Source organism: Dipodomys ordii, unplaced genomic scaffold (assembly GCF_000151885.1).
Source record: "Dipodomys ordii isolate 6190 unplaced genomic scaffold, Dord_2.0 Scaffold7, whole genome shotgun sequence".
Classification (NCBI taxonomy): domain Eukaryota; kingdom Metazoa; phylum Chordata; class Mammalia; order Rodentia; family Heteromyidae; genus Dipodomys; species Dipodomys ordii.
The window spans coordinates 21527513-21551825 of NW_012267223.1; the positions used below are offsets into that span (position 1 = coordinate 21527513).

Here is a 24313-nt window from a genome sequence, read left to right on the forward strand (position 1 = left end):
GGTCAGTTGTGGGGCTTGAACTCTGGACCTGGGCGCTGTCCCTGAGCTCTTCAGATCAAGGCTAGTGCTCTTCCACTTGAGCCACAGTGCTACTTCTTGGCTACTTTTTTTGAAGACCCTTTTTCCAGGCTTTTTTTTTGGGGGGGGGAGGGGCAGTATTAAGGTTTGAAATAAACTTTTTGTTTGAAGACAGGCACTCTACCACTTGAATCACATGGCCAGATTTGATACGTTAATATTTAATTAGTCTGGGGCTGCAGTTGTAGCTCAGTGATGTGCTTCTTCAGAATGCCCCAGACCCTGGGTTTAATACTCAACATAAATAAGTCTACTTGAACTTAATTTTGGTATAATATGTGAGCAGAAATTGGATTTATCTAACATTTTTGTTTTTTTCCTATATGGATTATAGCCAGTAGTCCCATAACTTACTGATTCCATTAAGCACTTGAGTAGGTTATCAAAATAGTTGCTAAAATAGCAAATTATTTAAGATACATACATTTAATAAGTTATTTAGTCAAAGTGTAGAGAAGATGAAGAACTTAGTACCTATACATAAAATCTTAGGAAAAAAAATCTTACTGGCCTAAATTGGCTGTCACCATGGATAGAAGCTGTCAGTCTTGTAAAAAAGATTACAGCAGTGAAGAGGGCTATATTTCAGAGTAAGTCTGGGATTTTTTTTTTTTTTTTTAAAAAGGAGGCAATCAACGGGCAATGCTTGGAACATTTTTATTAAAATACAAAAGGATGAAGCTAAGTAGAAAAACATAGTAAATATTTATAAAAACACTGATAATATCACTCAAGAAACACATATACCAATCTAGAAAGGTCTTAAAATCAGAGTTCAACATTCTCTAGAAATCTGTTCTGGGAGACAGGGACTCAAGGCAGCAAAGGGGACAAGTCAAGAGTTGACAGTCAAACAACTGGTCTAATTTTCTTAATACTGCTGACTATAAGTTCCTTCAGACATAGGGTGGTTTTCTTCAGCACATGATGTTCAGGATAGGAGCAATTTCTCATTGTTTAAACAAAAATCACTTAAAAGGACAAATAATATTTGTACTAAAGCTATCAAGTTCTACTTGGTAGAATATTATCTATAAAATTAAGATGAAACAATAAATTATGCTACCTCCTATTTAGTAAAAACAGGGAAGGAGGCAGAGTAATACTTAAGTAAAATGGCTCCAGTTTTAGCTTAATATTTTGATAATTTTTTTTTTTTTGCTGAAGTGACCATATAACTTGAGTCTAGAAGAATATGAAATCTGATTTTAATCAAAGAAAACAGAGAAAGCACAGACAAAGTAGAGAAGAAAATAATGCTCACAAGGTGATCATTATTTAGACAGTACACTATATAAGAAGCTAAGGGTCTATGGACTCTATTCACTTTACTTTGTTAGTCTTGTGTACAGTATTCGGGAGAGGAAATTAAGAACTTCAAGTAACTTAAAAACCAGTCTTAGGCGGAATGAGACCATTCACATTTTAAAACAGGTCATCTTCATCTGACTCTTCAAGGTACTTGATAGGTTTCTTGGCTCGTACAGACTTTGCCCGAGGAGCCACAGCTGAGTCAAAGTCCAGAAGGAACTCATCGGTCTCCCCTTTGGGTTTCTGAAAAGAAAATGCAAACCATTTGTATAATATAAATTCAATAGTATAATTTCCAAATCACAAGGAGTTTTCTATCTTCTAAGTAGTAAAGGATTGTCCAAAATTACTGTTTAACAGTTGACTGATTTAAATTTATTTTCTTAAAAGTATTGAAAAGAGCAAAAGCTTAGGTGTTTTAAAACGTCTATAGCAAAGGCCTAGGGATAAATACCTTGCTTGTGGCTGCTTTAGAAATGATTTTCTCAAAATTAGAGTCAGAATCATCAGAAGTGGATGGCTTCCTTTTGCGGCGAGTCTTGTTCTTGGCAGGGTCAGGCTTTTGAGAGTTATCAGAATTTAAGGCTGGATCTGTTTTGGTTTTTTTGGGAGCTGCCCTTTTTTTGGTACCAGCAACAGAGGTGGAAGACTGACCTGCAAGTCAGCACGAGAAATCATTACCATCACTCTTTTCTTGGTGCTATTACTAGGGCTTGAACTTTAGGCAATGAGCTCTTCCTTGGCTTTTTCACACATGGCTGACACTCTACCTTTTGAGCCATGCTTCCCTCAGATGCTGGGCACGATGGCTCACGCCTGTAATCCTAAACTACTCAGGAGGCTGAGATCTGAGCATCATGGTTCAAAGTCAGCCCAGGCAGCAAGGTCTGTGAGACTCTTATCTCCTATAAACCACCAGAAAACTGGGAATGATGCTGTGGCTCAAGTAGTAGAGTGCTTGCCTTGAGCTGAAGAGCTGAGGGACAGCGCTTAGGCCCAGAATTCAAGTCCCACAAGTAACCCCCCCAACCAAAAAAAGGGTCCTTCAGAAATGGAGGAAAGGTGAACACAACGTAGTCAAATGCAAGTTGTAGGGAAGAATGGAAGAGGGAAACTGAGGGAAAGTAAAAGAAGGGGTGTCCAAGAAAAATTGTTATTACCTGCTTTATATGGAATTGTAACCCCTTTGTACAACTCTTCTTTTTTTTGGTTTTTTTTTGCTGTTCCTGAGACTTGATCTCAGGGCCTGGGCTACCTTTGAGCTTCTCTGTGCTCAAGACTACCACTCTACCACTTGAGCCATAGTGCAATTTCCAGCCTTTTCTATGCTAGCTCTGACCCGAGATCGCAAATCTCAGCCTCCCGAGTTAAGTAGGATTATACATATGAATCACTGGCACTGGGGCTAGCACAAGTGAAGGTTAAAATTGACTTGGGGCAGCCAGTCAGTTAATCCTAAGGTCAACTAATCTTTTTTTTTTTGGGTCGGGTCATGGGGCCTGAACTCTGTGCCCAGGTACTGTCCCTCAGCTCTTCAGCTCAAGGCTAGCACTCTACCACTTGAGCCACAGCGCCACCTCCGGCCTTTTTTTTTCTGCTTATGTGGTGCTGAGGAATTGAAACCAGGGTCTCATGCATGCAAGGCAAGCGCTCTACCACTGAGCCACATTTCCAGCCCCAAGGTCAACTAATTTTAAAGATTTAAGCTTACTTTTTGTTGTTGTCTTCTTCACTGTCACATTCTTTTTAGAAGGTTGAGTTAGAATTTCAATTTTAGCTGGTAAGTCAGCAGATGGAAGGCTTGAAGAAGGGGCTACATTTTCTTCAGCATCATCCAAGTTAACTACTTCAAGTGGAAAGAAAAACAATTCATATAGATAACATAGGAAATCCATGAGACCACCTTGTCCTTATGAGCTTCTTTTTAAACACTTTTCTGGACTATATTAAACATTTGTTCTAATTTTAAGTTTCTTCCTTCCTTTCTTCTTTTTTTTTTGCCAGTCTGGGGGCTTGAACTCAGGGCCTGGGCACTGTCCCTGAGCTTCTTTTTGCTCAAGACTAGCACTCTGCCACTTGAGCCACAGCGCCACTTCAGGCTTTTTTTGTTTATGTAGTACTGAGGAATGGAACCCAGGGCTTCATGCATGCTAGGGAAGCACTCTACCACTAAGCCACATTCCCAGCCCCAGGTTTTTGTGTGTGTATGTGTGTGTGTGTTTGTGTATGCCAGTACTAGGACTTGAACTCATTCAGGGCTCTACATTATATCTTGGTGATCTAGCACTTGAGTCATGCCTCTAGCTCAATTTTTTTCCTTGATGCCTGTCCTGGGACCTGAACTCAGTGGCACTGTCTTGGGTATCCCTGAGCTTCTTTTTGTTCAAGGCTACCACTTGAGCCACAGCTCCACTTCTGGCTTTTTGGTAGTGTATTGGAGACAAGAGACTCATGGGTGGGGCGATGGTAGATCACACCTATAATCTTAGCTACTCAGGAGGCTGAGATCTGAGGATCTTGGTTTGAAGCCATTCTGGATAGGAATCCCTGTGAAACTCTTATTATTTCCTCCTCCCACCCAAAAAAATGTTAAGTGGGCTGTGGCTTCAGTAGTAGAATGCTGGCCTTCAGCACAAAAGCTTAGTGACAGTACCTAGGCCCTGAGTTCAAGTCCCAGGACTGGCAAAAGAGTCTCATGCGATTCCTGCTGGGGCTGTCTTTTTTTTTTTTTTTTTGGTCTGGTCGTGGGGCCTGAACTCTGGGCCTGGGCACTGCCCTCAGCTATTCAGCTCAAGGCTAGTGGTAGAGTGCTACCACTTGAGCCACAGCGCCACTTTCGGCTTTTTCTGCTTTTGTGGTGCTGAAGAATCAAACCAAGGGCCTCGTGCATGCAAGGCAAGCATTCTACCACGGAGCTTCTTTCCCAGCCCCCTTATGTTGATTTATAAGTAAAGTATTTGGATAATGTAGCCAGATTTAGAACCTAGTTGGACCTGAGTGTCCCAGCAGAAGAGATACCTTACTGCTTTTACTTAAACACATACCTGAAGTGGCACTTTTCTGTGGCTTCAGTTCTTTTTCAGTATGTCTAGAATAAAAAGATAATGTATTGACAATCAATTCTAAGTATCAACAAACAAAAAGCAACAAAGAATGCATTATCTGTTAAAAGCATGGTAAAATATGTATTAAGAGGGTTAGAAACATGGCTGAAATGGTAGAGTGCCTGAGTCCAAACCCAGGTATGCTACAACCAACCAACCAACCACAAAAACTCCATGTTAGTAAGATTCTTACTTTGGGGGAGCTTTGGTCTTAGGTGGACTAGCATCCGATGGGACAAAATCTTCATCTTCAATTTTTTCATCAAAATCTGAAAAATCTTCATCTGAATCCAAATCCACTGTGAATTTGGATTTTGCTGTTAAACATATATGCAAGGAATTAGAGAGGGCACGAGACACATTTAATTCAAAGACTGATGTAACATTTCAAGGATATGTAGGCTTCAGTTTAATCACCTAAACATGCTTCAATTCTTCAAAATATTTAGTGAAACCTACTGCTCTAAAGGCTAATTTCTGGGATTAAGCAGGGAAGTCATTGGCCATTCAAATCTTACAGCATGTACAGTACATTCTAAAGTTTGTCTTACTTGCAGCTCTCCGTGGCTCTATTTCTCGTGGAGGAACATCAAAATTACTTTCAGTACTACTCATATCTGATTCTGAATCTGACCAAGGGTTTTTCTTCTTTCCTTTTTTGACAGGTTTAAATGGCAATGTAGTTTGTTTCTTTGCCTTGGCACCTAGAGGCAAGATAAAATTAAAAACCTTATATATATATATACCCTTAGATTCCTTCCAATGTTTGTTTAGGTACCTGTCCTGGGGTTTAAACTCAGGGCCTCGACACTGTCCCTGAGCTTGCTTTTATGTACGTATGTACGTCTTGCCATGGGGCTTGAACTCTAGGCCTGGGTGCTGTCCTTGAGCTCTTCAGCTCAAGGCAGGGACTCTACCACTTGAGTCACAGTGCCACTTCCGGTTTTCTGGTGGTTGACTGGAGATAAGAGTCTCAAAGACTTTCCTGCCCAGGCTGGCTTTGAACTGAAATCTTCAGATCTTAGCCTCCTGAGCAGCTAAGATTATAGGTGTGAGCAACCAGTGCCTGGTTTCCCTGGGCTTTATTTGTTCAGGACTAATGCTCTATCACTTGAGTGACACCTCTACTTTGGGCTTTTTTGGTAGTTTAGTGGAAACTCTTAGGGCTTTGAACCCTGATCCTCAGATTTCAGGCTTACAGGTGTGAACCACTGGTGTCCAGCTCCAATGTTTATTGATTACGGCAATGGTACTTACGATATAATGTGAGCAGAAACACATATAGTTCCTGTTCTTTATTTTGATAAGTTGTGGGGCTTGAACTCAAAGCCTGGGTGCTGTTTCTGAGCTTTGTTGCTCAAGAATAGTGCTCTACCACTTGGAGCCTCAGTGTCACTTGTTTTTCTGGTGGTTAAAACTGCAATCTGGATCTTAACCTCCCAAGTAGCTAGGATTATAGGCATGACTCATCACTTCCCCAGCTTCCTTGAGCTGTTTTTGCTCAAGGCTGGTGTTTTACCACTTGAACAACAGTTCTACTTCCAGATTTTTGGTTAATTAACTTTCCTGCCTTGGCTGATCATTGTAGGGACTTAAAGAAAGGGTGAAATCGGTGTAGGTCCTTCTAGATTATAAAGGTTTTATGGAAGAGATAATTGGGAGCCAGATGCTGATGGCTCAGACCTATAATCCTAGCTACTCAGGAGGTTGAGATCTGAGGTTCAAACCCAAACCAGATACACAAAACTGAAAGATTCTTCCTTCAGTTAAGCACTAAAGAGCAAGAAGTGGAGTTGTGACTTAATTGGGAGAGCACCAGCCTTGAGCAAAAAAGCTAAGTAAGAATGCAAGGCTTTGAGTTTAAGTTCCAGTATGGGAGAGAAGAGAGAGAAGAGAAAGAGGGAAGGAGACAGGGAGGGAGAGAGCAAGAGAGCGAGAGTGAGAGCAAATGAGTGAGAGACAGAGGGAGAGATGGAGAGAGGGAGAGAGAGAGAAAGAGATCAAAGGGGTAGGGTGAGAAGATTCAAGAGAAAGAAAAAAGAAAAGTTGGGTTAGAGTCATGGCAAGACTAAGGTTAGATGTTCTAGAGGGGGAGAAGAAAAATGAGCATGTAATACAGATGAGACAAAAAGAGAAGTCTCTTTAACTAGGTTTTAATTTTTTGACCAGTCCTGGGGCTTGAACTCAGGGCCTGAGCACTGTCCCTGAGCCTCTTTTGCTCAAGGCTAGCACTTTACCACTTGAGCCACATTGCTACTTCTAGCTTTTCTGTTTATATGGTACTGAGAACTAAATCCAGAGCTTCATGAATGCTAGGCAAGCACTCTACTTCTAAGCCATATTCCTAGCCCCTAACTAGGTTTTTATATTAGGAAATAAATGCCATTTATAAAATATTGTAATACCTGGTTCTCTTTTCTGTTTCTTCTCCAATCTTTCTTTTAGGCTTTCTATTTCCATCCCATCCTCCTTAGCCTCAGTGTTTTCACTCTAAAAGACAGATTAAAAAAAAAACAAACAGAAAGCATAGCAAGAAAAAAATGCTTATTAAAAATTTATTCACAATTCTTTCTTTTAAAAAATTTTTAATGGTTATTTTTCCTTTTGTTTATTAATTTCATGTGTATATGGTACCAAGGAATTGAGCCCAGGGCCTCATGCATGTGAGGCAAACACTCTACCACTAAGCCACATTCCCTGCAATTTTATTAAGAGAAAATACCAAAGTACAATATGGTCAAAGAGTATTTTTTTTGGTTTTTAAGAGGTCAGAAAGGGGCTGGGAAGGTGGCTCAGTGGTAGAGTGCTTGCCTTGCATGCATGAGGCCCTGGGTTCGATTCCTCTGCACCACATAAGCAAAAAGAAAAAAGCCAGAAGTGGCGCTGTGGCTCAAGTGCTGGAGTGCTAGCTTTGAGCTGAAGAGCTGAGGGACAGCGCCCAGGCCCAGAGTTTAGGTCCCATGACTGGACAAAAAAAAAAGAGGTCATAAAGGAGTGGCATTTTTGAAAAAAATATACTTATTTTTATTTTTTTCTAGTCCTGGGGCTTGAACTCAGAGTCCTGGCACTGTTCTGAGCTTCTTTTGCTCAAGGCTAGCACTCTACCACTGAGCCACAGCACCACTTCTGGCCTTTTCTGTTTATGTGGTGCTGAGGAATGAAACTCAGGCCTTCATGCATGTTAGGCAGGCACTCTACCACTAAGCCACATTCCCAGTTCCTTTTTAAAAGATTTAAGCATTAAAAAGTGCTTAAGAAAGGAAAGCTAAGAGTTAGAGTCGTGGCTCAGGTGATACACACTAGCCAATGAGCAACAGTATCAGATATTGAGTTCAAGTCCTGGTCTCAAAAGAAGAAAGTTATAGTATAAATTCCAAACTACTGTGTAAGGAATTTAATAGTTTAATTTTTTTTTGGGTCCGGTCATGGGGCCTGAATGCTGGGGCTGGGCGCTGTCCCTCAGCTCTTCAGCTCAAGGCTAGCCCTCTACCACTTGAGCCACAACGCCACTTCTGGCTTTTTTCTTTTTGCTTATGTGGTGCTGAGGAATCGAACTCAGGGCCTCATGCATGCAAGGCAGGCGCTCTACCACTGAGCCACCTTTCCAGCCCCAATAGTTTAATTTTAAACAGAGTTTTGCTTTAAATATTTTGTGTCACGTTATAGAGTATTACCTTAATTTTCCTTTTAATTTTCTTTTCTGCTTCTGCTTTCATTTCTATGGTCACTTGGGGAATGACTCTTTTTCCTTGTGGAGAAGGCAAAACTTCCATCATTTGTGTTTTCTTCCCCTTGGCTTTCCCTCCTTTTCCAGGAAGCCCTATTTGTTCATCTTGTTTTTCCTTGGCTTCAACAACCTACAAAATAGATATAATGAAGAATATTAAGAACTATAAATATAACAGTCAGACGATGGCAACAGCTAGGTCCTAGTGGCTCACGCCTATAATCCTAGCTACTCAGGAGGCTGAGATCTGAGGATTGGGGTTCATTGGGCAGAATAGTTTGTGAGACTTTTTTTGTCAGTTGTGGGGCTTGAACTCTGGGCCAGAGCGCTGTCCCTCAGCTCTACAGCTCAAGGCTAACACTCTACCACTTGAGCTACAGTGCCACTTCTGGTTTTCTGGTGGTTTATTGGAGAGAAGAATTTCATATTTCATGCCCGGGCTGGCTTTGAACCTCAATCCTCAGATCTCAGCCTCCTCAGCTAGGATTACAGGCGTGAGCCACTGGTGCCCGGCAAGACTCTTATCTCCAATTAACCACCAGAAAACTAGAAGTAGAGCTATGGCTCAAAGTGGTAGAGCATGAACCTTGAATGAAAAAACTCATGGACAATGCCTAGGCCCTGAGTTCAAGCCCTACAAGTGACAAAAAACCCAAATAAATAGAAAATGGCAACAGTTGAGCTGATTACAATTGGTTAAATTGTAAGATCAATTTGAGATAAACTGTGAGACTCTTTTCTCTAATAAACCACCTGAAAACTGAAGTGACACTGTGGCTCAAATGGTAAAGCGCTCACCTTGAGCTGAAGAGCTCAGCAACAGTGGCTAGGCCCAGAGTTCAAGCCCCATGACTGACAAAAAGCCAGAAGTGGAGCTGTGTCTCAAGTGGTAAAGTGCTAGTCTTTACCAAAAAAGCAGAGGCAGTGCCTAGGCTCTTAGTTCAATCTCTAGAATCAACTAATCACCAACCAACACACCAACCAACCTACTATCACCCCCAATTTGACTAGCAAGCCTTGAAAGTAAACTGTTTTATCTTTTAAAGTTGACTTAGGGGACTGCATTCCTCATTTAAGATCTTTGTATCTTCTCAGTTTTAATTAAAGGTCTTTCCTATTGATTTTTATAAAAAGTAATCTAATAGCTGTATGCCTGTAGCTCACATATAGAATTCTAACTACTCAGAAGGTTGAGACCTGAAGGTCTCAGTTTCTGGACAGTAGGCAGACAAGTTCAAGAGATGGTATCTGCAACCAACCATTGAAAAAGCTGGATTGGAGGGGTAGCTCAAGTGGTAGAATACCAGCTGAGTGTAGAAAAATGCTGATCCTGATTGAGAGTGAGAGGTCCTGAGTTAAGGCCCTGGTACTGGCAACAAGAACCCAAAACAAAGCATTTATCTCACAAACATTTACCTCAAACTATTTACTTCAGTCTAACCAGTATTTAACAATCTGTTTATATGTGTATATGTATGTGTGTGTTTGTGTGCACAGCAGTTTTCTTTGGGGAAAGGCGAGGTGGGTGGGTGGTACTAGAGGTTTGAATTCAGGGCTTTGGCAATTGTTGTTGTACCAGTTAAGCTATGCCTCCAGCTTGGAATTTTGCTGGTTATTTTGGAGATGGAGTCTAGGGAACTTGCCTTCCCTGGCTAGCCTCAACTCTCTAGATATCAGTCTCCTTAAGTGATGGGATTATAGGTACATGCCACCACATCTGGCTGCTTAACATTATCTTGGAATGTACCTTTATGCTTCCTATATTCTTTCTATGGTCAGTTGTTAAATTTCTTGATAAAAAGGCAAATTGCTGGAATATTTCATTAATAAAAATTTTAACGTGCATTATATACTACATACCTCTAATTCTTCAATAAATGCAGCTAAGTCTTCTTTCCATAAATCTGATGGACTCTTTTTCTTTAATGTATCCAGTTCTTGCTCCTTTATAACATTACCAGAAAACTGAGTTAATATGTATACAAATAACATTTTTATGTAGCACACAACTGAGTTTTATTTTTCCATTAGAATGACACTAAGTAACACATACAATCCCATTAACAACTTACCTTTTCATTTCTTTGTTTACATAGTTCATCCTTTTTTTCCTTGGTTAGATACCAAAGGGGCATATCAAGAAGGTAGTTGAAGGATGGCCCTGAATCTGGTACAGATTCATTCTTTTCATTGTCACTTTCTTCATTTTCTTCCTCATCTGGAACCTAAAGGGTTAATTAAAATGTAGAATTAAAATGAAATGTCAACACAGTGGTGCTTAACAAAATTGTTAACCAAGGAATTACCTTTTGTTGGGCTTCTTTCCAGGCTTTCACAGGATCTGAATCATATCCCCTCTGGATCAGAACTTTAATAAGTTCTTTCTTAGGCTTGTTTTCTAATAAAGAATGTACAGAGTAGAGAGAAAATACTTTTAAGTTAAGATTTTAGGAAAGGGACAAGGTTTTACCACAATAAGTCAAAAGATTAAAGCTGTACTCTTTGTTTTGCACATATATATGTACATCCTGGTAAATAGACAAATCTCCATAAACCAAGGGCAAGTGTCAATTACTGGGGGCAGTCAAATAATTTGAGGTGTGATCCAATCATAATTTTTTTTTTTGGTCATGGGGCTTGAACTGTGGGGCTGGGAGCTGTCCCTCAGCTCTTCAGCTCAATGCTAGCACTCTACCACTTGAGCTACAGCACCACTTCCGGTTTCCTGGTGGTTTATTGGAGATAAGAGTTTCATGGCCTTTTGAACTGTGATCCTCAGATTACAGTAGCTAGCATTACAGGCATGAGCCACCGGCACCTGGATCCAATCTTATTTTTTGTTGGTCATGGGACCTTAACTCTGGTGGACCCAATCTTATTTTTTGTTGGTCATGGGACCTTAACTCTGGGCCTGGTGCTGTCCCTCAGCTCTTCAGCTAGTGCTCTACCACTTGAGCCACAGTGCAATTTCTGCTTATGTGGTACTGAGGAATTGAACCCAGGGCCTCATGCATGCAAGGCAAGCACTCTACCATTAAGCCACTTTCCCAGCCCCAATCATAATTCTTAAAGGAATGAAAATCTTTATTTTTGGTATGTTTCAGGAATAAAATCTACCTCAACTATGCTCTCTGGCTTATTTCAACACTTGATAGTACATGGTTTAGTGCCACCCACCTAAAGAGTGATTTTTCTTGTGTGCTCCATGATGCATTCATTCCCTTTTCCCTATAATACTACTATGTCTGCTGCAGTCAATTTATTGCACTTTGAGGTACAATGAGTCATTAGCTATATTACTTTTGAGAATCCACCATCTTCCAATTAACTTGACAGATTACAAATTTAGATTATTTTTATTCCTCAAGAAGACTGGATAATGTCTATGCTTAATTCCAGTCAGCTAAGCCCCTTTTTCCCTTCAAATCATGTCTATAGTCATTTATTTTACCTTTGCTTCAAGCAGTATTTGTGGTATAAGGGGGTTGATATGCTAGTCCAAGTAATTTTAGTGTATATCAAAATAAACTTGACTGTAGGTGTGGCTCAAGTGTTAAACACTTGCCCAGAAAGTCAGGCCATGAGTTCAATCCCCAACATCACAAAACAATATCAAGTTCTGATATTTTAGCAGGCACTTGTGGGTCTGCTTGCAATCCTAACAAACTGGGAGGCTAAAATAGGGAGGTTCATGGTTAGAGGCCAGCGTGGACAAAAAAACTTTTCATATGATCCCTTTGCCAAATAGCTGGATACCATGGCCTGTCATCCTAGCTTTGTGGGAAATACAACTGGGCAGCAAGTGAGGCTCAGTGGTAGAACAAGCTTGAACACAAAAAGCCCCAGTACTACCAAAAAATATGAATAAACAAAACAAAAAACTCCAAGACCATGTAACTGATCATGTCAAGTATTTCTTTGTATCATGAGAAAAATCAGCCAGTGATTTACTAATATCTTGTGTTATTATGTTTTGGAATTTGCTAGTTTAACTCAATGAAATTAGGTGGCTTTTCTAGTTAGCTCTGTCAAAAGGTAAACCTTTTTTATCTCTTCCTATTTCTGAAGCTTGGTGGATTCAGAGCCTCAAGCTCTAATCTAGCCTTTTTGAAAACTCAAGGCTGGTGCTCTACCATTCGGGCCAAACCTCTACTTCTTCCAACCTATTTCTTTAATTTTCCTTACAGTCTAGCTTTAGTAAAGACTTCCCTTCCTGGTCACTTAAACTTTTAGTAGCTTTTTCTAAGTAGCAATTTCTAAGAAAAGTCCCAGGATGGCGGGTGGGGGGGATGGGGGTAATGGCTCAGCAAGGTTGAGGCTCTGAGTTCAAACTCTAGTATGGAATTAAAAAAAAATTCCTTATGATTAATGATTGTTTGCCTGGCCTGATTTTTTCACTCATGGGCATACATTTTATTTATAAACATCTTATAATTGTCCTTCTTGCCTTTTCCATCACATTTATCTTCTTATGATGATCAGTCAGTTTATAGAAGGTGTTTTTGAGTTCTCAATTTTCTTCTTGTCCAAATGTCAATTTAATCTTAATTTCTTTTTTTTTGTTGGTTGTGGGGGCTGAACTCTGGGCCTGGGTGCTGTCCCTCAGCTTTTCAGCTCAAGGCTAGCACTCTACCACATGATCCACAATACCACTTCGGGCATTTTCTGCTGAGGAATCAAACCTAGGGGCTCATGCATGCAAGGCAAGCACTCTACCTCTTGATTTTTTAAGATTTCAATCTGTGGGGTTAGGAGTATAATTCAGGGATAGAGGGCATGATGAGCATGTACAGGGCCTTGAGTTTGGCCAAAAAACAAAAACAAACATAACCTCACAATCGAGGAAAAGCTAACTCTGTCAAACTAGTTGATCATCAAATGTTTACATACCAATGACAATTTTTCCATCTATTTTTTCTAAGATAAAGCGAGCCTGATTGTTCAGTTTAGCAGATTCGGCACCAAGCATTCCTAGTAGCCATTCTTTTCTTAATCCATAATATTTGAGCCTGAGTTCAAAGAAGTCTCTTAGAATATCCAACACTGTGTCATATTTCTTTAAACACCCTACATGGTCAAAAAGTACCTGGAGAAGGAAAAAGTAGTGCCAAGAATCAATAAATTGGGAAAATTTAATACAAGTGGCTTAAGATACCTTTTAAAATTGGTATCATTCTTTAATACAAGTAGAAATACACAAAACAAAACATACCATAGAATTGCAGGTGAGACTAGTTTGGAGTTTAAAGACTTTGTGTAATCCAACTCTCTCTGCTTCTGCCAGTTTTTCTTCAGTCATCTTTACAACAAACTTCACTGTAGTATCTGTATGATATTCCCTATAGTCTGTGATGAGAGGGGGTGTCTTCTCAGTGCCATTCAACATGGGTTCTAGAACCTGTTCTTTGTATGTCTAAGGAAAGAAATAAGCTTTTTATAAGTATTCCTGAGTAGACAACAGCAATATTACAGTCTTGACCATGAAATGAAAAAAAAAAAATGAAATCTCTAATTCCTTACCTGGGTCCATGTTCTGATAGGAAGCTCTGAGATTTCAATGGTGGTGGAATTAAGAATAGCTACTTCACCACTAATTACATATTGATTTGAAGCCAGCTCTTCAATAGTACCCTTGAAGTTCTTGTAACTTGGCAGCTAAATTGAGATTTTAATAAAAAAAACTTTCTTAGTATAATACTAGAGACAAATCACAAAGATGTTCAACAATAAATCTAGTTTATATTAGCATCCTCTAAAATTCTATAGTTTACTTAAGTGAAACACGAGGAAAACTGAAGTTCCCAACAGAATAGTTACCATTGGCAAAGGTTCTTCTCCATCCATCAAACGCCGGATGTTATTTACAACTTCACGAACATCAAAGTTGGGAATTTTGCAGGACCACCCAGTTCCGATGCCTTCAGCACCATTTATTAGCACCATAGGTATAATAGGTATGTACCATTCAGGTTCAACACGTTGATTGTCATCATATAAGAACTTTAGTGTGTGGTCATCTTTTGGTGGAAATAACAACCGAGCCAAAGGGCTAAAGAAAACAAAGAACATCATTTTGAAAAACAACAACAAAAAAATTAGCTTTGACACTTCTACAGAAAGTACATGGGTTACTTTATATTTACCACATAAAAACCATCCTGATAATCAATACTCATTTAACATTGTTTATTATGCATTTTCTAGACACTAGATATTAGGGACATAGTCTAAACTCTCAAGTGCATGTTCTAGTAGTGTGAGGCAGTGACAATACATTTTATAGTGGTCTGCCAAAGGAGGAAAAAGTGATGAAGCTGGGGGCTCATGCTGGTAATAAACTTAGGGACTCAGAAAGCTGAAGTCTAAGGATTATAGTTTAAGGCCAGCTCAGACAGGAAACTTCATGATATTCATATCTTCGAATAACCATTGAAAAGCCACAAATGGAACTGTGGCTTGTGGAAGAGCCCTAGCTGTGAGCAAAAAAGCTCAGGGACAGGGCCCAGGCCCTGAGTTTAACCCTCTGGACCAGCACCAAACCAACAAAAAGGGACTGGAAAGGATGTTAAGACCTGGGTAGAGTGGCACATATTTATAATCCTAACACTTGGAGAGGAAGAAGCAGGAAGACTTGAGTTCAAGGAGGCTGCATAGTGAGATCCTGTCTCAAAACCTTAAAAAAAAAAAAAAAAGTGGAGGCTGGCATAGAGGCCTATGCCCATAGTGCCAGTAAGTTGGAAAGGAGGATTATTTGAACTTGGGAGTTTCAGTACAGCCTGGGTAACATAGAAAGACCCTGTATCTAAAAAAAAACCTAATAAATAAAAACAAGAGTTTTAAGAAAAATGAAGTTTTTTATGTTACAGATTACATTTTTTTTTTGGTTGGTCGTGGGGGCTGAACTTTGGGCCTGGACGCTGTTCCTCAGCTCTTTAGCTCAAGGCTAGTGCCCTACCACTTGAGCCACAGCACCATTTCCAGCTTTTTTCTGCTTATGTGGTGCTGAGGAATCAAATCCAGGGCCTCATTCATGCGAGGCACTACCACTGAGCCAACTTCACAGCCCAGATAAGATTACATTTGAGCTGAGAAAAAACCTTGAGTAAATCATGTGGATATCTACAGTGTAGAGTACTGCAGCTGAAGCAGGGAAGGTATGAGAGGAATCAAAAGATATGGGAGGTAGCTAAATTTACTCTGAATGAGCAGCTGGAAGGTTTTGAGCCAGACTGACCTACTTTTGAATAATTAATTGGCTACTATGAGAAGACACAATGAAAAGGGTAGCTTAGTGTTTTTCCAATGCAGAACTCATGGGATTTGTTGAGAAATTTGATGGAAATGTCAGGAAAAGGAATGAATATAAGCCTTTTAGCTTAAATAATTAGAATGATGGCATCTTACTTACAAAGACTGTTTCCTAGACAGTCTCAGGTGGCTCACACCTGTAATCCTAGCTGCTCAGGAGGGTGAGATCTGAGAGCAGATTGAAGCTAGCCCAGATGGCAAAGTACGTGGAATTATTGCCAATTAAACACCAAAAAAACCAGTAGTGGAATGATGGCTCAAGTGGTAGAGCTTTAGAACTGAGCACAAAAGCTCAGGGACAGCACCCAGGGCTTGAGTTCATGCCCCAGGACTGGCACAAAAGAAAAAAAAAAAAGTTAGAACTGGAGGTGTGGCTTAAGTTGTAGAACACCAGGCCCTGGGGCGGGGAAGGTGGCTCAATGGTAGAGCGCTTGCCTTGCATGCATGAGGCCCTGGGTTCGATTCTTCAGCACCACATAAGCAAAAAGAAAAAAGACGGAAGTGGCGCTGTGGCTCAAGTGGTAGAGCACTAGCCTTGAGATGAAGAGCTGAGGGACAGCGCCCAGGCCCAGAGTTCAGGCCCCACGACCAGACCCCCCCCCAAAAAAAATACACCAGACCCTGAACAAAAAAGCTCAAGACTCTGAGTTCAAATGCCAATACTGATGAAAACAAAACAAAAATGATAAGCACTGAGCCAGGCGAGCATTTAAAGGTGGGAAAGAAGAGAAGGACCCACCAAAGAATGTTAGTAAGTGGAGAACCTTCAGTCTGTTGTCATGCAGTACGGATAAAGAAGCATTTCAAAGACTGATTAATAACCATCTTGAGCGGGGCGCTGGTGGCTCACGCCTGTAATCCTAGCTACTCAGGAGCCTGAGATCTGAGGATTGCGGTTCAAAGCCAGCCCGGGCAGGAGAGACTGTGAGACTCCTATCTCCAATAATCCACCAGAAAAACCGGAAGTGGCGCTGTAGCTCAAGTGGTAGAGCGCTCGCCTTGAGCTGAAGAGCTGAGGGACAGTACTCATGCCGAGTTCAAGCCCCACGACCGACAAAAAAAAACAAAAACCATCTTGAATACTGCTCAAAAACTGAAGATGAGAGCTGAAAATTAACCTTTCATAATACTTATTACAGCCGACATTTCAGATCTGATAGTTAGGAAAAGCCAAAGTTTTCTTGTTATCTTTTTCAAAATTGAGAGGAAGCAGGTGCTGGTGGCTCACTTCTGTAATCCTAGTTACTCAGGATGCTGAGATCTGAGGATCATAGTTCAAAGCCAACCTGGGCAGAAAAGTCTGTGAGACTTATCCCCAATAAAACACTCAGAAAATTGGAAGTGGCCCTGTGGCTCAAGTGATAGAGTGCTAACCTTGAGCTAAAGAGTTGAAGGACAGCAAGCACTCAGGCCCAGAGTTCAAGCCCCACGACTGACCAAAAAAAAAAACAAAAACAAATTGAGAGAGGGTATCACTATGTAGCGTGTGCTAGGCTCAACTTTTCTATATAGACAGGCTAACCTCAAATTTTCAGTTTTCCTCTCGGAAGTGTTGGGATAACAGATGTGCACACTGTGTGTATGTGTGCATGTATGTGTATATGTGTGTGTGTGTGTGTATATAAAACTATTGTTATTACTATCATGTTTTCTGGTGCCAGTTCTGAGGCTTAAACTCAGGGCTTAGATATTGACTCTGAACTTTTGTGCTCAAGGCTAGCACTCCACCTCTTGAGCCACAGCTCTACTTTGGACCTTTTTGGTAGTTAATTGAAGGTAAGAATCTCATGGACTTTCTTGCTGGGGCTGGCTTTGAACTGTGATCCTCAGTTCTCAGCCTCCAGTGCCAGGGCCATACCAGGTTCTTTCTGCTTTTCCCACAAGGCTTGAACTCTGATCCTCATGCTGATTGCTTAGCACCTACCATTTAAATCATACATCCAGTCTTGCTTTTTTTGCTAGAGGAGAAACCTAGTGGACTTTTGTGCCTGGGTAGAGTTAGGACTACAATCTTCTTGATTTTAGGCTCCTGAGCATCTAGGATTATAGGTGTGAGCCACTGGTGCCCAGGTTGCCTCATTTTTTTGCCTGTACTGGGGCCTGAGTTGAACTCAGGGCCTAGACACTGTCATTTATCTTTTTTGCTCAAGCCTTGTGCTGTTCTACCACCTGAACTACAATTCCACGTCTGGCTTTTTGGTGGTTAATTGGAGTATCATGGACTTTTTTGCTAGCTCAAAACTGATCTTCCAATCTCAGCTTTGTAGGTAGCTAAGATTACAAGTGTGAACCACTGTTTTCTAACCTTGCTGATATTGACCATTTTGGGCCAGAAAATTCTTTGTTGTGAGGATTTGATTTGGGCTATTTGTAAATGCCAGTGTTTCCTTCCTAAATAACTGAATTTTTCCATTTTGGGCTTATACTGTCAAGACTGGAATGGCAAGAAACTAGAAATTGAATTAATACTCACCTGAGCATTGTAAAGATGTATCGAGGGCTAGCAGAGTCTTTGCCACCGTGCAGCCTGGTACCAAACTGACCAATGGGCTGCAATAGGTTCAAATTATTGCTACCCACAAAATTCTGAGCCAAATTGATAATGGTCATCATTAATGACATCTGGGTGGGGGAGAGGGTGGAGAAACAACAAAAGATTCATTAATCTGACCTGAAGGTTTTTCATAATACATGTACTTTTTAGACTAACTCATACTACAATCTTATAGTCTTATGAGGTTTAGAAACATCTAGTAATTTTTTTTCCCCTAGAGATAACAGACAGAAGTACTGGTTCCAGGTTTAGAGTTCTTGCTTTCTAATGATTTCTACCTATTAAGTCCCACTCAAATTTGAAGAAATGTTTACCTCTCTTTATGCTCAGCAAAATGAAATGTTTCCACCTCTGTCACATTTTAAATTTCTATTCTAACATGTGGCATCTTATTTTATAGGGTACGCTGGCTCTCTAGCTAAACTAGACTACTGCAAAGCTAGGGAACATATTTTAAATTTATCCCTATATATTGTGTATAAGGAAAGCATTCCAAAAATGTTGTATGAATATTAGCTCTAATTTACTTTTGGCTAGTCCCAGAGTTTGAAATCAGGGACACCTGATCAGCTGACCTGCTTGCTTGGCTAGTGCTCTATGCCACCAGCCTAGATTTATGCTAGTTTCGGAGATGGAATCCTGTTAAGAGTTTTTCTGCATTGGCTGGTTCTGAACTGCAATCTCCAGGTCTGCTTCCAGGATAGCTAGTATTGTAGGCATGAGCCACTGGCACATTATATTTTGTTTTTAAGTAGTAAGACAACATTTGCATTTAAGTTTGTAGAAACTCATAGGCAATCTAGTTTTTTAAAAGTGTCATAAATGCTGGGTACCAGTGCCTCATACTGTAACCCTAGCTACTCAGGAGGCTAAGATCTGATGATTGAGGTCAGAAGCCAGCTTAGGCAGGAAAGTCTGTGAAACTTTTTTTTTTGGGTCCGGTCATGGGGCTTGAACTCTGGGCCTGGGCGCTGTCCCTCAGCTCTTCAGCTCAAGGCTAGCGTTCTACCACTTGAGCCACAGCACCACTTCCAGCTTTTTTCTTTTTGCTTATGTGGTGCTGAGGAATAGAACCCAGGGCCTCAGGCATGCAAGGCAAGCGCTCTGCCACTGAGCCACCTTCCCAGCCCCAAAACTCTTATCTCTAATTAACCACTGGAAAAATGGAAGTGGAACTGTGTCTTAAAGCGGTTGAGTGCTAGCCTTCAGTGAAAAAGCACAGGGAGAGTGGGCAGGTCCTGAGTTCAAGCTTTATTATCAAAAACCCCCTCCAAAACCAAAAAAAAAGTGTCACACAGAAGCCTGGTGTTGGTGGCTCATACCTGTAATCCTAGCTACTCAGGAGGATGAGATCTGAGAATCCTGGCTTGAAGCCAGCCCAAGAAAAGTCCCCATGAGACCCTTATCTACAACTAGCCACTAGAAAACCACAAATGGTGCTGTAGCTCACAGTCATAGAGCACTAGCCTTGGGTGAAAAAGCTCAGGGATAGTGTCTAGGCCCTGAGTTCAAGCCTCATGACTGGCCAAAAGTGGGGGAAAAAAAGGTTCAGGAACAGTGTCTAGGTCCTGAGTTCAAGCCCCAAGACCAACATAAAACAAAGCAAAATCAAAAACGCTAAGAACAGTTCAATCATAAAATAATCAATATACATTCATGTAAAGCCAAACAATTCAGTTACATCTAAAAAGTCAACAATTTGGGGTATGCCCTTCTTCATATTTTAAGTATTTCCCACCTCTTTTATTTTACACCTGCCAATGGATAATGCCTATAAACCAAAATTAGTGTACACAATTTTTAGTTTTGTCTTTGATTCCATACACATCACAATTTTGTAACAGTAAATATTCATTTTGGATGCCTACATTTTGACATAATGAAATTATATTAACTATCAATAAACATATTCTTTTTTTTTTGTCAGTCCTAGGGCTTGAACTCAGGGTCTGGGCACTGTCCTTGAACTTCTTTTACTCAAGGCTAGCACTCCACCACTTGAGCCACAGTGCCACTTCCAGCCTTTTCTGTGTATATGGTACTGAGGAATTGAACCCAAGGCCTCATGCATGCTAGGCAAGCACTCTACCACAAGCCACCTTCCCAACCATAAATATAGATTCTTATAGGGATGTTGTTTTAGAAATACAATTGTTAGGTCAAAGGGTAATTACATTTTACAGTTTGGTAAGTTTTACCAAATTCTTTTTTTTTTTAACTATTATATAGCAGCTTAGACTTGCATCAAATGTTTAGGGAAGGACTGTGCAATACTTTATGCTATAATGCTTTCTGAAAACATAACAGATCATGTATTTACCTCACCATGATGATAAGAGGACATTTCTGCCACTGACCCAGCTAACTGGGCAACCTTTACCTCTCGTTTGTCATTCCGTTTGAAACAAGTAAACAAAACTTTTCTCTGACCTGGTTTCAAACCTTTAAAATGAAAGGACAATCATTAGTATCCTCAATTTAACAAATTTTGAGTATTAATTTCTATTTTAAAAACAGATTAACAAATCATAACTTACCATCTACCATAGATGGGATAGATCTCTCATTATCAGAATTTGAGAACAGGATAAGTTCCTTGTTTATGAAGTCATTGTATGTCAGATAAGTGGTAGTTTGTCCATATAAATAATCCTAGGGGACCAAGATCGTATCACATGATCTAGCTTAAAATAAAACATGGGTCTTAACAATATTTAACAAAAAAGCTTAGGAAATCACTATATGCCTTTTTTTTTTTTTTTAAATCAGTTGTGGAGCTTGAACTCTGGGCCTGGGTGCTGTCCCTGAGCTCTTGAGCTCAAGGAGAGTGCTCTACCACTTTGAGCCATAGTAACACTTCCGGTTTTCTGGTGGTTAATTGGAGATGAGTCTCACGGACTTTCCTGCCTGGGCTGGCTTTGAATCGTGATCCTAAGATCTCAGCCTCCTGAGTAGAGAAGATTACAGACATGAGGCACCAGTGCCCAGCCACTACACTTAAGACCCTCAAAAATTTAATTATGCAGAATCTTTTTCTTGTGTGCATGGGTGTGTGCGTGCACGCTAGTCTTGGGATTTGAACTCAGGGTCTGGGCCCTGCCCCTGAGATTCTTTTCTCAGGAATTATGCTCTACTACTTGAGCTACAGTTCCACTTGCAGCATTTTTTGGGTGGTTAATTGGAGAGAAATCTCATAGACTTTCTTGCCCAGGCTGGCTCTGAACCATGATCCACAAATCTCAACCTCCTGAGTAGATAGGATTACAGGTATGAGACACTGATGCCCAGCCCATTTTGTTTTAAAGATAAATCAAGTTTATTATTACAAGGTATTACTCATGACGTTAAGATTTTTTTTGGCTTTTAAAAAACTTCACAGGATCACTTATATGTGTAGGCCATCATTGTTTGAAACACTTATATGGTACATGGCTGTGGTTATCATATTGATTTTTTTTACTTAAATAACTTCATGTAAGTTTTAATTTGCAATAATGTCAATCCTAAAAGATAAATTGAATAGCACACTTTATGGGATATATTTAAAATTTTTACCTCAGGAAGGCCAAGTAACTTCCGTTGTCTTCTATCCTCCATAAAATTAGTTAGCCATTCCTTTCGATCATCTATCTGTTTCTTGCTAAAAGCCTACAAATTAGAAGATGAAAAAGATGTCGCCATTACCCAAAAGGTTCCAGAATCTCTCTCTGTTTTTGCCAATCCTGTCTCTGAGCCTCTGTGTTCAAGGCTACCACTTGAACCACAGCATCACTTCTGGCATTTTCTGAGTACTTTATTGGAGATAAGAATCTTATGTACGTTTCTGCAGAGTGGCTTCTAACCCAAATCCTCAGATCTCCGCCTCCTTAGTAGCTAGGATTACAGGTGTGAGCCACCAACACCCAGCCAAAATATCTTTTAAAAGAAAGAAACAACAAAAATCCTGCTTTTTAAAATATCCAATTCCTTCTCTAGGACATGTTTACTGGAAACATTGGCTGACGTAGTGATTTTTCATTATATAACTCAATTTTACCAGGCTGATTGCAGCATCATCTTCAGGTCCAGAATATTTGAATTGGATTCGATGTCTTTTCATATCTGCAAAGTATTCCTTAGCTTCTTTTGATGTGCTGGTGCCCAAACCTACAAAATCAAAATATCATTCAGCCATTTAATCTTGTACAATAGGACCTATCAAAATAGAAATTTTTTCTTTTTCTTTTTGCCAGTCCTGGGACTTGAACTCAGGGCCCGGGCACTGTCTCTGAGCTTCTTTTGCTCAAAGATACCATTCTACCACTTGAGCCACAGCTCTACTTCCAGATATTTTGTTTATGTGGTACTGAGGAATCAAACCCAGGGCTTCATGCATGCTAGGTAAGCACTCTACCATTAAGCCACATTCCTAGCCCTTAAAATAAGAATTTTTATGTTTTATTACAAACCTTTGTAATATTTGACTTTCCATTTTTTATGATTTGGAGTAGAACTTTTCCATTCTTCAAATTCAGGAAGGCTGTAGAATGCCATTTCTTGCTTGTTTTTAGACACCTATGATAAAGAAGACTTTGTTTTAACTCTGTACAATATGGGCTTCCCTGTCCACTATCACACTACCCAAGAGTTATCTGTATTACCAGGTCTGAGCAGCTGTGCCTCAGAATATCTATTTTTGTATCCTAGAAATTAGTATACCTTCACAATGGGAGTGATAAATTCCTCCAGAAAACGATGTCGTAGAAGGGAAGGCCAGTTGTGATGAATAAAATTAATTAGCAAACCTTTGATATGGGAACCATCTTGGTCCTAGAAATATTTGAAAAATCAAAGTACAAAAGAATTATTTAGAAATTAAATGAATTAGGGTTGATTAACTAGTAATTTCTAAAAAATTGTTCTACAGGAGTTGGACAGAAAGGCTATTTCACAAGTGTGGTAACACAGGCCTGCAATTTTAGAACTCAGGAGGTAGAGGCAGGAGAGTAACAAGTCTGATGCCTGTCTAGGTTAAATATTAAAACCCTGAGTCAACCAACAAAAGGCTATTTAAAAGTAAGTCCAAGCCAAGTGTCTATGGCTCTTGCCTGTAATCTTAGCTACTCAAGAGGCTAAGATTTGAGGATAAAGGTTAAATGCCAGTCCAGGCAGGAAAGTCTGTGAGAATCTTACCTCCAATTAGCTAATAAAAAAGCTGGAAGTGGAGCTAGAATGTTAGCCTTGAGAAAAAGAGCTCATGGACAGCTCTTAGGCCCTGAGTTTAAGCACCAGGACTGGAACACATACCAAAAACTTAAATCTAACCTGTAAATGTAATATGAGTATCTAATTAGGCATTGATTGGGGATAAATCAATCTCCTATTAATATTTCTTTTATTGCAGAAAAGTAGTCAATAAAAGATGCCTAGGTAGTTGCACAGGTTTGTACATAGTCAAGAAACTGAGGATTGTATTTACACATGAGATTCAGACTAAATAGTGGGGCAAAATAGTGTGATCATCTCAAAACTATAACATATTTAATTTAGCTTAACAATCTAAAATAAATCTGACCTGATCTGTCATAATCATTATCTTTCCATAACGAAGAGTCTTCAATGAATCTTCATCTTCATAGTTTTTTTTATACTGAAGACCAACAATCTTGATGATATTGTTAATTTCTGCATTTTCCATGATCTGAAATGGATATATTAGGTATCAAAAATAAATAGTTTTGCTTATAAAATTGAAAACACCAAAGAAATAAGACAGTATGTTTCTTGAGTTTTCTTTTGAACTCTAGTATTTTGAATATACTTTAACAAGCCAGAAAGGTCTATAAAGACAGACAGGTTCTGGTGGCTCACATCTAAAATCCTAAGTACTCAGAAAAGTCTGAGAACTGAAGTTCAGGGCTGGCCCAGGGAGACAAATCCTGAAACTATCTCTTTAACCAGCAAAAAGCTAAAACTGGAAGTGTGGCTCAAGCAGAAGACCAGCTCTATCCGTTGCCCAATGTGCTGTGAACCAAACCCAAAGCTTTCTGTATGCTAAAGTACACACAATTTCTTAAAAGGCAGAAATCTAAGATATATTTCAAAATGTTCTTTTTTTTTTTTGGTTGGTTGTGGGGCTTGAACTCTGGGCCTGGGTGCTGTCCCTCAGCTCTTCAGCTCAAGGCGAGCGCTCTACCGCTTGAGCTACAGCACCACTTCCGGTTTTCTGGTGGTTTATTGGAGATAGGAGTC

General features: G+C 40.0%; 1 protein-coding gene across 1 annotated transcript in view; it reads right to left on the bottom strand.

The window, feature by feature from the left end:
* Positions 1 to 719: 719 nt before the first annotated feature.
* The window catches only part of Top2a (topoisomerase (DNA) II alpha 170kDa), a 33008-nt gene continuing 9414 nt past the window's right edge, over positions 720 to 24313 (bottom strand). The window contains exons 12-34 of the mRNA XM_013037174.1: positions 23637 to 23762; positions 22781 to 22891; positions 22531 to 22636; positions 22119 to 22228; positions 21638 to 21730; positions 20620 to 20734; positions 20403 to 20524; positions 18002 to 18150; positions 14038 to 14269; positions 13741 to 13875; positions 13433 to 13633; positions 13111 to 13306; positions 10527 to 10618; positions 10293 to 10445; positions 10081 to 10164; positions 8168 to 8350; positions 6899 to 6983; positions 5045 to 5197; positions 4687 to 4810; positions 4434 to 4477; positions 3101 to 3235; positions 1844 to 2043; positions 720 to 1632 (exon numbers count right to left, since the gene is read on the bottom strand). Coding sequence (XP_012892628.1) covers positions 1504 to 1632; positions 1844 to 2043; positions 3101 to 3235; positions 4434 to 4477; positions 4687 to 4810; positions 5045 to 5197; positions 6899 to 6983; positions 8168 to 8350; positions 10081 to 10164; positions 10293 to 10445; positions 10527 to 10618; positions 13111 to 13306; positions 13433 to 13633; positions 13741 to 13875; positions 14038 to 14269; positions 18002 to 18150; positions 20403 to 20524; positions 20620 to 20734; positions 21638 to 21730; positions 22119 to 22228; positions 22531 to 22636; positions 22781 to 22891; positions 23637 to 23762 — 3078 coding nt within the window. The 3' untranslated portion in view covers positions 720 to 1503. The remainder of the gene's footprint in view (positions 1633 to 1843; positions 2044 to 3100; positions 3236 to 4433; positions 4478 to 4686; positions 4811 to 5044; positions 5198 to 6898; positions 6984 to 8167; positions 8351 to 10080; positions 10165 to 10292; positions 10446 to 10526; positions 10619 to 13110; positions 13307 to 13432; positions 13634 to 13740; positions 13876 to 14037; positions 14270 to 18001; positions 18151 to 20402; positions 20525 to 20619; positions 20735 to 21637; positions 21731 to 22118; positions 22229 to 22530; positions 22637 to 22780; positions 22892 to 23636; positions 23763 to 24313) is intronic.